General features: G+C 33.0%; 1 protein-coding gene across 1 annotated transcript; it reads left to right on the top strand.

The window, feature by feature from the left end:
* Positions 1 to 2,743: 2,743 nt before the first annotated feature.
* Positions 2,744 to 10,703, top strand: LOC149489647 (uncharacterized). Its single transcript, XM_089714330.1, has 3 exons — positions 2,744 to 3,352; positions 5,095 to 6,518; positions 6,950 to 10,703. Exons 1-3 carry the CDS (start codon positions 3,271 to 3,273, stop codon positions 9,116 to 9,118), a joined length of 3,675 nt encoding a protein of 1,224 aa, XP_089570456.1. The 5' UTR covers positions 2,744 to 3,270; the 3' UTR covers positions 9,119 to 10,703.
* Positions 10,704 to 12,386: the final 1,683 nt, after the last annotated feature.

Genomic DNA, 12,386 nt, shown 5'->3' with positions numbered 1-12,386 from the left:
TTTCAAAACTTGGGGAGCCTTTTGTTCATTGAAATCTCTACTTTCATATTTTGTAAAAAAAAATAAACATTACCATAGTAAATGTTCTCAGGAAATGCATACAAACAGTGTGATAATGAGCTTTTACTAAATCAGGCACACTTCTCGAACTCTATATCATCTCTTGTATCGGCTTTTCGGTAATATTTCAAAAGAAATAAAAATAATAATTTCAAAAGAAAAAAAATAATCTGTTCTAAGTATAATATTTTACAGCATATTCAAAAGCAAAATGATGTCGATAAAAACATTTCAGGTAGTTCGAGAAGTGTGCCTGATTTAGTAAAAGCTCATTATCACACTGTTTGTATGCATTTCCTGAGAACATTTACTATGGTAATGTTTATTTTTTTTTACAAAATATGAAAGTAGAGATTTCAATGAACAAAAGACTCCTCAAGTTTTTGAAAAAAGCTGATATTTTGACGGGTGACTTTTCGATTGAAAATTAGGTTGTATTTTTGGTATTAATTTAAAATAAGGCGCAAAAATGAATATTTTCAATCAAAAAAATTACAGTGTATTTGAGACATAATAAAGTAAGTTTCCACCAAATTTCGTAGAAAATAAATAAATTTTTAAGTTGATAAAAATAAAAAACAAAAAACATGGTTTTTTGAATTTTTCACCTAAATTTTGAGGTTATGTGAAAAAATTGTTTATACAAAAGTTGTAGATCTTTTTATTACCTACAACTTTGCCATTGAACGTTTTTCCGTAGGACTTGTAGTTTTGTCGGATATCGAGAGAAACCATTTTTTTCTCTTTAAAGCTCCCCCCTCCCACTTCCCGAACTCAGATTGACCGTAATTTATTTTTCTTTTTATTTTCATCATATTCCCCTCCTTTTCTAATGGGTTTCATCCGACTGCGATTTTTTTTTGTTTCAAAAATTATCTACTCTAGTCTAACAAATAACAACCTACCTCTTGAATCATCAGTAAATATCAAGATAATTATCATAATATTTATTGACGTGTAGCGTTCGCCTTTGCCCTGATTCTGATATCAATCTGATAAAATAATTAAAATGTTAGATTTAGGTCAAACAAATGACGACTCATATTCCTGCACAAATTATCCATTGCGGAGTAAATATGAGTGTACCTACGCAGATCGCCAACACGTTTAACCAGCAGTGGTGCAGTGGGTACTGCCGGTGGATCGCATCGCTATCTATCGAAGCTAAGTTCGTTTTCTACGAGTTCTACGCCAGCTGATACTCAAATTACTTACAGAAAACGGAAACAACCGCTAGAACAAGATTGCAGATGTAGTGATAATATGAAGGATATTCGGTCAGAGTTGAGCCGTATTAGTACATTACTTGAAAAATATGTATGCTCAAATGAACAAATAGTAAACAAAGTTCATGAAAACATTTCTGAGGTAAAAACACAAATTACCGAAATTAAATCGTCCAACGAACAATCCTTGAATTTAATTCGCCAAAATACGAATCAAATCAATGAAATTAAGTCACATGTATGATAATTACTGAACAAAACATATTGAAGAGTACTATTTCTCAATTAGAATCCCAGATCAACCAGGGTGAGAGTAAAATAAAATCACTGGAATTAAATCTTCAATCAATAAATCAGTCAGCCAATCCATCGGGTTTTATGTCTAAAAATCAACTTCACGAACACTTAATCAAGGAACTACGGGACAGAAAGAGCCGCGAAAAAAATGTAATTTTTGCTGGTTTCCCAGAATCGACATCTTATAACTCAGAGGAGAGGATATCTAAATACAACTCAAACTCAAAAATTCAAAGCTTATAACAAAATTATTCCACCACACGCTCCACTTAAAATTAACGGTGTTGTATTAGAACAGAAAACCCACGAGAAATACCTAGGTTTGCGAATCGACAGCTCTCTAAAATGGAATTATCACATCGACCACCTAAAAAATAAATTATCAGCACTTCTTAGATCTCGGCGTAATATCACTTCTTGCATTCCTCATAAATTACGACACACCATCTACAACACGTTAGTAAAGCCGCACCTAATGTATTTAATAGAAGTATGGGGGAGTGCTTACAAAAATAAATTAGCGCCACTCCAAATTTTACAAAATAAAATCATTAAAACTATCTTTAACTATCCTTTTTTATCTTCTACAAATAAAATCTACGACGACACTAAAATAATGAATTTAAAACAATTATACTTTTATAAAACGTGTATGTTCATCCGCAAAGCGCTACATAAAAACATAAATACAATTAATATTATATTCTCAACATCAAATCGCCACTATCCTAATAGACGAGCTAGCTATCTTGCCCTCCCGAAGATCCGAACAAATTATGGAAGGCGAACGGCAACATACGAGGGAGCACGTTTCTTTAACGGATTGCCAAGCAAATTGAAAATTGTAAACTCATTCATTGTATTCAAAAAACAATTAGACCAATGGCTGAGCTCGGTGGGCTCTGATTGGCTCATTTGAATCGGATCAACAAGAGCTAAAACGCAAAAAAGGTGGATTTGTATAAAAAGCACGTAATTATTATTATTACTGATGGTGACACTTGTGGCTCCGTTCGGATCCACATACGGACGGTGGTGTGGCAATGGATCAACAAATACCAACCGGATCAACAAGTGAAAACGGATCAAATAATTACTAACTATATGGCACGTTTGATCAACATAGTGCCCATGGAGATATCTATATATATATATCTATATATATATATATATATATATATATATATATATATATATATATATTTATCCCTCAAACAAACAGCCGTCCTCTGAAGACAAAAATGCATTTAAACTGGCGTCCACCTGCTTTTGGCGTCCGAATACTGGACGCCACTTTGATAGCCAGTGGCATTTACGTCCTATTGGTCCTAACAAACCGTAGGACAAATATCGATAGATGCCAAAATATCGTTTAAATGGCTGCAATAATATATTAAAAAGTTCGAGAAAAAATCTTAGCGCAGATGAGGCGCTGCTGTCGCGCGTATATTCACAGTCGTATAACTCGGGGATTTCCTGACGCCGACTTCGCGTATTTGGCGTCCACAACTGCGACGTTGCCAGCTCGTATTTACCACTGACTGCAATCATAAAAATATATTCGCCGTAGGAGGTGTACGCGTTGCGTATAATTAGGAGCCCGAGTTTATTTAAAAACTTTTAAAAAGTCAGTGAAAGTTATAAAAAAAATTACGTGCAGTTATTGGCACGTATTTTATGTGGATTGATGATGAATTCCCGAGGACTTCGAAGTAGAAAAATATTATCATTAGTCGAAGAAAATCTTTCGACTAAGGGTTTTACTACAGGTAAGTCTTATTTTCTGTATTAAAGTACATTAGCCATTTTATATAGGTATAAGTATGTAGACAAGTCAAGACACGTCGTGTTACAGAACATCAATTCGATCTCTGCCGCTATTGTGTCGATATATCTAGTTATACCTTAAAATATTGTACTCATTACATTTCTCCTACAAAATGGTAGATTTTGCTGATGTAGACAGATTTTTGAACAAAAATTACTTAAAATATTTTATAAAAAACAAATTAAAGTGGCCGTGGACTTCGACTCATTTTATACTACGAGATAAGTGTATAATTTGTGGAGTGTATTCAAGTTCTTCTGAAAATCCTATACATATGATTGTTGACATGAACAAAAATTTAAACGTCATTTGGTGGCTTCAAAATAGTGTGTTTTTCTGTCATATGTGTAACTATTTATTATACGATCACTACCCAGCTGATGAGTGTATAATGTGCTGAATTAAACAATTAAATTACTAAAGGTTTGTGCTTATACTCGTATGTTTATATTATTAAAGTAACTACATTAAAATGTAATAACTGCCGGTTAAGGCTAACTAGTATCAACCTACTATAGCTTTAAATCCATCAGGATAAAAATAGTTTACCTACTTGTATATTAAACTAAGATGTAAGCTACTGCCGTACAAAATTTCATTCAAATTCCTTTAGTTTTTATCCAGAATTAACTAGTTTAAAGACACACACAAATAAAGATATTATAAAGATGTTAAAAAATGTAAATAAATTCTATCCTACCTATGTTATATTTCGCTCGCGTATCTTTATGTGTAATTTGACGTCCGTATATACAGCTGTATGACGTCCATATAACTGTTCGCGAACTTTTATTTACCTACTACTCCCGTAGTCTTAATAAGTTACTAGTTGCAAACCGCGACATCGTCCACATTGTTTTCGCTTACGAATACTTTAGCTAAAAAATAAAAAAAAAAGAAGATGGGCGTGGGGCACATTAATTTGCAGAGTACGGAGTGGCACAACGTACTCGGCGCGCATAGCCGGGGTTCCCCGGTTCGAATCCTGGTCCTGGTTGGGTCGAAACTTTTCATCTTGTAATTTTAAGTGTTTAGTAAATTATAAAAATGTTTTTAAGCATAAATTTATATTTGACTATAGCTTTATGTTATTTTTCTTCTTCTTTTGTTACTTTAGCTTAAGTATTTGTAAACGAAAACAATGTGGACGAAAACGCAGACTATGTTGCGGTTTTCAACTAGTATCTTATTAAGACTACGGGAGTAGTATAGGTAAATAAAAGTTCCATAACAGTTACTTGGACGTCGTACATCTGTATATACGGACGTCAAATAAGATTTTTTTTACCGTGTAATTTTAAATGTTTAGTAGGTACTTACTTAACATAAAGCTAATTATAGGTTCTCACTTACACCTAGGTAAATAATGTTATTTTAACTGTTTTCTATAAAGCACTTCTACGCACGCCTTTAGGAACTCTACTATTGTATATAGGTATTAAATTAATGTATTAGTTGTAAGAGTAAACCATTAATTAAGTAGGTATCATTACAGTTTTAATTTAGATTTTTAATTTTATCTAGGAGTATGTTATTCATAAAAAATTGTTTTCCACACAGAAAATATTTATTTATTTATTTATTTGAAAACTACACAGCTTACAGTTTGACTTAATCTACTTATATCTATGATACAATATGATAACATGATTTACTTAATGAATCATTAAATTGCTTTTTTAGCTCAAAAAAGGAAAAATGGTACCGGGAATATGAAGAGAGGACGTAAAAAGAATACAAGCAAAGTTAATACAAAGTCTGTTCAAGCAATAGATAACGAGATAAATGAAGAAGATGCTACTGTGATAACAACAGTCCCAGACAGTGCTCATGCTTACGTGCCTTCAAGTTCCACTGAAAACTCTTTAATTCTTGCTAATGTTAATAATAAATCAGACTTCAATACGTCCGTTTTAAATAAGAACTTAGAGTACACTGTTAATCCTTCAATTTCTACAGATATTTCTCATATATCGGACTCCTACGCGTCTCTTGTACCTGATAACAAAGAAAATTCTGACCCTTGCATTTCTTCAAATGTAAGCCATATATCAGACTCTTATGAATCTATTTCTAATAAGAAACTAGAAAGTGTGCCCCTTAGTGTTAAAGATGATAATGATTATTCTCAATCCATGGATACAAGAAAGAATACGTCTTATTTCAACGTGTCTTTCAATGACATGCCTGATTCTCAGATGCATAGTTTTTGCAAATTATCTGATATGTTGAATTTTTCTGACATGTTTAAATATTCACCCTTTCAAAATAAATCCACTTCCTTTGAGAATAATTTTCTTCTCGATTCTAGAAACCAAATCTCAGATATACCTACTTACGTCTCAAATTCGACTGTTAATAACGTGCCTCCGTCAGAAGAAGAGAAACTTTCTGCTATATTGAACCACGCGAGTCACCTTTACCCTGAAAATATAGAGAAAACGTCCACTTACCTCAAAAATACTGTTATTGTTGAGCCTCCACCAGTAGCAACTGAACCTCTTGCTGTCTTGGACAGCGTTAGCCCCCTCAATCCTGAAAATATAGAGAAACAATCCACCTATCCCTTAAGTACTGATAATCTTGAGCCTTTGCCAGTAGCAACAGAACCTCTTGCTATCTTGGATAGTGCCAGCCGCGTCGATGCTGAATATATAGAGAATAATTCCACTTACCCCTTAAGCACTGATATTGTTGAGCTTCTGCCAGTAACAACTGAATCTTCTGGAATTTTGAATCACGTTACCAGCCTTGGTCCTAAAATAACTGAAAAGAATACTACTTACCAGCTAAATACTGATGAACCTCCACGAACAGTAGTTGAATCATCTACCTTGAGCCATCTCAGACATCTTGATCCTATTGGAAATACAATCATTAACAAGCCCACTTACACACCAGAAGTAAGCCAGAAGCCTCGGTTAGAACTTCCATGCATATTGTCAGATGATCGGAATCAAGACGAATCTGTTCCATTATTTGACAATGAGTCTGACTTTTCTGATCTTTCAAATGATAAGAATTATGAACCATCATCTTATGAATCTTCATCAGAATCAGACCAAGAACTATTAATAGAAAACGAATGTTTAGATGAATCACGCAAGGTCAGTAGAAAATTGATATATATAATGTATACCTACACAGTTTCCAAAGAAAGGAGTAGGAGTAAAAAACTCGCTGACGAATGGCTGTTTACATACATTATCCTATGAAGATATTAACACCAATACACACAAACACACACACACACACACACCCACACCCACACACACAGCCTTAAGTTAAATAAAAAGTACTTAAACTAAACTATTTTATGCAGGTGGGCTCTAATGAGCTGCGACACAGTTTACAAACACTCAACATCTTATGTAATACTGTTCTTTCCATTTAAATTAAAAAATATTATTATGGGGGCAAGTATACCTATGGGGCCTCGCGGCGGTGCTGAAAAAAGCTCCGGCTAATAAAATAAAGGTTTAACATTTTAATTTACAATCGACATCAGTGATAGATTAAAAAGTAATGTGTATTTCAGGATGCTTCAAGCTATTGCGATAAGACAAGTCCAGCAGAAAAAGAAAATGTTTCGTTAAGAGAAGATTTTGTGAGGGTTGATTCGAAAGAAAAATCGGAAGAAAGATCAAATGAAAATGTGGACACGGAAAAGGATGTACCGGAAGATAAAAACACATCAGAGGTAGATTTGAAAGGTAAACGCATTCGAGAAAGAGATTTTTGTTTCTACTGTGAAAATTTTATTTTGAATTTTTCGCGACATATGGTTCGAAACCACTTATCTGAACCTGAAGTGCAATCAGCAATATCGCATCCAAAAAATAGCCTTAAGCGTAAACATATATTTAGCGATCTACGAAAAAAGGGTAATTATGTAAGTAATTCACAAACCGCATTCAAACCAGTGAAGAAGTGTAGGTTTTCTGAAAAGGCCGACTATTTACCGTGTTCCAAATGTTTAGGTTTTTATTCAAGGAAACAACTGTGGAGACATGTAAAAAAATGCAATAATACAACTTCTACAAATAATGCACAAGTTGATGCACAAAATTTTCTTGTACGTTACGTTAAAGTCGACAATAATTTAATGAAAAACGTGTTTCCTCGTATGAAACCAGACAAGATATCATTAGTAGCTAAAAAAGATAAATTAATTTGTATGTTTGGAGCTCAATATTTGAGAACACATCGCGAGGATCATTTTGCATCTGTAGTCTCACGTAAGATGAGGGAGTTAGCGAAATTGCTTGTAGAAATAACTAATCTGAACCCAAATATCAATAGCTTTGAACAAGTATTAAAACCACAATATTATGACACTTTAGTACACGCAACCAAAATAGTAGCCCGATACAATGAAGCAACACAAAAATTTGATGCCCCAACTTACGCCATGAATATTGCTACATCCATAAAACAATGTTGTAGTATAGCTTTATTGCAAAGTACTAAAATGGAAACCTCTGTTCACACAGCTTCTATTCAAGCAGATTTAAAAACTCTATCAACATTAATAGGGGAGAATTGGAAGTTTGATATTTCTAGCCAAGCTGCTGATGACCTTAATGTAAAGAAGTGGAATAAAACCACTATGGTGCCTCTTGCTGCTGACTTAAAACTATTCAAAGATTATCTTTGTGCCATTTCAAAACAGTCGTCCGATAATTTAACACAATCTGAAGGAAAAACGAACGTTGAAGCTTTTAATAACTTGGTGGAATCTACATATTGTCGCGTTCTCCTTTTGAATAGACGTCGGCCCGGTGAATTACAACGATTAAAATTAAATGATTACAATGACCATGGCAACGACAGCAATAAATATGAAGAATTTGACAAAATTCTTACTTCCACCGAAAAAATATTAGTAGATAAATTAAAAAGAATAGTGATCCGTGGTAAAAGAGGGAGAGGGGTGCCAGTACTATTTAGTATTGAAGTGCAAGACGATATTAAAAAAATACTATCAGTGAGACACATGTATGTTAAAGACGACAATAATTTGCTTTTTGTAAAAGCAGGTGGAACAACTGTTTGTGGTTACAAAATTTTAGAGAAATATGCAAAAGCAAGTGGTGCTAAAAACTACAAAGCTCTTACATCAACGCGGCTGCGAAAACATCTAGCGACGATGACCCAGCTATTTACAATGACTGAATTAGAGCTTGAACAACTAGCTACTTTTATGGGTCACACCCTAAGTGTACACAAAAATAATTACAGGTTACCCAGCGACATTTATCAAACTGCAAAAATTTCGAAACTTTTATTATTGATGGAGGATGGAAAAGCGGATGAATTTCAAGGAAAATCTTTAGATGAGATAGAATTGAACATGGACGAAGAAGTGATAGGAGACGAGATCGAAAATCAGGAAGTTGTTGATATGGAAATAGAAGAAGCAGGTCCATCGCAAAATATTAACCTGAATAGACAGGAGCAAATCGCTTCAACTTCTTCCCAAGTACTTACTTACAACGCATCTGCAAAAAAAAAGAGGACACTTGTTCCTTGGACAAATGAACAAAAAAACGTTGTAACCAAATATTTTAAAGACCACATTAAGCATAAAAAGCCTCCAAAACGAGCTGAATGCGACCAATTAAAAAATAACCATCCTACACTTCTTCACAATAAGGACTGGGTTAAAATTAAAGTCTTTATACAAAATATTTATTCAAAAAAATAAATTGATAACTAGACTACTCTTTTATTTTTTTTATAACACGACTAAAACTAAGTATGATTCAACTTTGACTCGCAGTAAATTAAAAAAATATAATTTTTTTCGTTATACATTATTTGAATTGGCACATCGCGAAAAATATGGATTTCTCGCGTTGTGCCAATTCCAATAATGTATAAAACTGTGCTTCATAAATTTAAGATGTCTCCTTTGATGAATAAGTAATTAAGCTAAGTGGGTAGGAAAGAGTTTTTATATTAGTAAGTAAGGGTAGTTAAGTCTAAACGTACGTGTTTGGACGTCTGATTGTTTAGTGCTGTTTAACGGTGATGTGAATCGTACAAAAAAAAACCATTTAATATACTTGATTATAATTATTGGGTTATACTTTTAGTATGTAGGTTAGCAACGAATATTACTGTATCCACCTGGTACAAAAGTTTTCTTCTGTGTAAAAACTATTTTTTTTGCTATTTTAAGTACTGAATATAAAAAGTGCAAGATGTGTTCCATAAGCAATAATAATTTTTATTAATCATTATTATTATTATTTTAAGTACCGACTGAGTAGGTGCCAAAGTTAACTTTATAAAGTTGTTTTATTACCTATTGTAATTGTTGTGATGTTAATTATACTTACCGACTGAGTAGGTGCCATATACAGAGTGAATTTTACAAGTGGGAATGGATGGCCAAATCTGAAATTATGAGTAGTAGCGAAACCGCTCAAAAGAGTCTCAAGGCCGATTTTAATGAAAAAAATGAAACTGCATAATTAGATTTGAAAAATATCTATATTTCTAGCCAATAATCGAACTCTGAAATCGTGATTCTGAAAATAAGACACGTCCTGTAATCTTCTTCCTCATTAGCGACACTATCGAATGGTGTAATAATACAGATATATCTTTTATTTAAAAATCACAAAGTTCGATTCCTGGATAGGAATATTGATATTTCAAAAATCCATTGATGTAATTTTAGTTTTCATCAAAATCGGGAGACTCCTAAAAACCTTAAGTTTTACGCCCATAGTTTCGGATTCGGGCATCCACTTCCACTTGAAAAATTTACCTGTATAAAGTTATTTTATTACCTGTATATTGTTATTTTATTAAGTTATTATATAAAGTTATTTTAAATATAATATTATTGTAATTGTTGTGATCTTAATTAATTATAACAACTAAAGTCTGAAATGTCTGTTTTAATAGTTCTTAAAGTCAAATTTCACGTCCAGCACTAAGTGCTGACATATAAGGTGATTTTTTAAATATTTGTTATCATATTGATTAATAATAGTAGTTGATAATCTTTTTAGAAAATAACTTTTGTTAACAATGTACGGCGAAGTTGCCAAATTGTTTTTGACATAAACTTGTAATAAAAGTGTTATAATTGTCTCAACAATACTCTAAATCTAAGATAATTCCTATATTATGTTATAATAAACGTGGTGTTGTTGACAAAATTAATCAACGCTTGTCTTATTATTTCTAGCGCTTGGCGCATTATAAGATTCTACTCTATCTCTGAAACACTGAATAAAAGTGATACATCTAATTGCTCTTTGTTTCTTTTTATTTACCTAATATGGGTTACCCCGTATAAATAATTATAAACTGTAGATTAAATACATACGTACTAACAATATGAGTGCCCGCCACACGGCTCTCGGGTACAAGAATAATTTGTTCGTGTACCCACGACTCGCCTCCCGAGTCCCGAGTGTAAATCAAAACACGATGATAAAGCTGCCAAAAATGTTTAGTAAATCCATATCTATACATATAATAACACTAATCCAATAGCTATACATATGGGATTTACATGCCTGAAATAAAACAATTGTTTTTTTTATTTCATTTATTTTATTTTATAATAAAATCGTAGGAAAGTCAAAACTGTACATTGAATATTTTTTTAAAAGAATACTTGAGGCGTGATCTACAATCGATATAGAAGCCAAAAATATAGTTTTTAGAATTTTTGTCTGTATGTACGTCCGGGATAAACTCAAAAACTACTGCATGGATTTACTTGAAATTTTGCATAAATATTACTAAGAGGTCGGGTCAGGCTATTCACTACATATTATCAAGCCACCTCACCTACGGGGCATAAGAGTTCGTTTGTTTGGTCGAACGCGCTAATCTCAGGAACTACTAGTACGATTTGATTGATTTGATTCTTTCAGTGTTGGTTAGCTCATTTATTGAGGAAGTCTATAAGCTATATAATATCACGCTAAAGCTAATAGGAGTCGAGCAGTAATGAAAAATGTTACCAAATTGGAGGAAATTTAAGCGACGGTAGCGGAACAGTAATGTTTATCGTGGGTGAAATTCTTTATAAGCCATAAGATTTAAAGCGAAAAGACCACGAACGTAACTTTCAGTTAATATAACAACATACTAATATGTTTATATTGAACGTACGTAAAATAGCTTTATACGGACGCCCGATAGCTATATACGGACGCTCAATAGCTATATACGGACGCTCAATAGCTATATACGGACGTCCAATTGCTATAGGTATACGAATGTTCAATTCAAATCTAGTGGGATATTCTCCACCAGGAACGTCACGAGAAGTTGATTAAAAATATTTCTTATTATTAATCTGTGGGGACAAATGGGAATAATCCAAAATGGTGCAAGTGGTGCAACACGATTGGTAACAGTATTTCCATCATACAGTAGCTTGTAGCCAAACAGTACCTACTGCCTCAAATAGTGCCGTATTTTTACAAGTAGGTAATTGAACGTCCGTATATAGCTATTAGGCGTCCGTATATAATATTTGACGTCCATATATAATATTGGTTCAGGCTTAGGTAGGATACAATCCTGATTTTATCATACCTATATATTTTTTATTGACCCACAAATGAAGTTATTACCTACCTACTTGTCTGAAATTTATAAAAAAATAGACTAGATATAAACATGTACATATTTATATGCTTGTTATTTTAGCAACTACCTACCTGCGATTTTTCATGTAAAAATTACAGACAGGAGCTTAATTTTCTTTATCTTATTATAAAGTATTTGTGTACTAAACTTTATCAAAATCCATTGTTACTAATACGTGTAGATAGATAATAATAAATGATATAAAAATAAGTTGCATCCGTATATGTATAGATCTTACGAAATTGGTATAAATGAAAAGACAAGCTTTAATAAAAGAAAGAGATAGTAAACCGAAATCTGGCAACGTCGCACTCACAAATGCCGTTCATGCTATGAGGACGCTAGATAGT

This window comes from Colias philodice, chromosome 3, assembly GCF_061535455.1.
Source record: "Colias philodice isolate Cphi_HAF_F1 chromosome 3, ilColPhil1 Martin Lab GWU primary, whole genome shotgun sequence".
Lineage (NCBI taxonomy): Eukaryota > Metazoa > Arthropoda > Insecta > Lepidoptera > Pieridae > Colias > Colias philodice.
This window is presented reverse-complemented; position numbering and strand designations above follow the sequence as displayed.

Bases quoted from the DNA above. Each gene is read 5' to 3' on its own strand.
- LOC149489647 (XM_089714330.1), top strand. From the start codon at position 3,271: ATGATGAATTCCCGAGGACTTCGAAGTAGAAAAATATTATCATTAGTC. The intron at 3,353-5,094 runs GTAAGTCTTATT...TTGCTTTTTTAG, and splicing joins GACTAAGGGTTTTACTACAG to CTCAAAAAAGGAAAAATGGT. The intron at 6,519-6,949 runs GTCAGTAGAAAA...TGTGTATTTCAG, and splicing joins GTTTAGATGAATCACGCAAG to GATGCTTCAAGCTATTGCGA.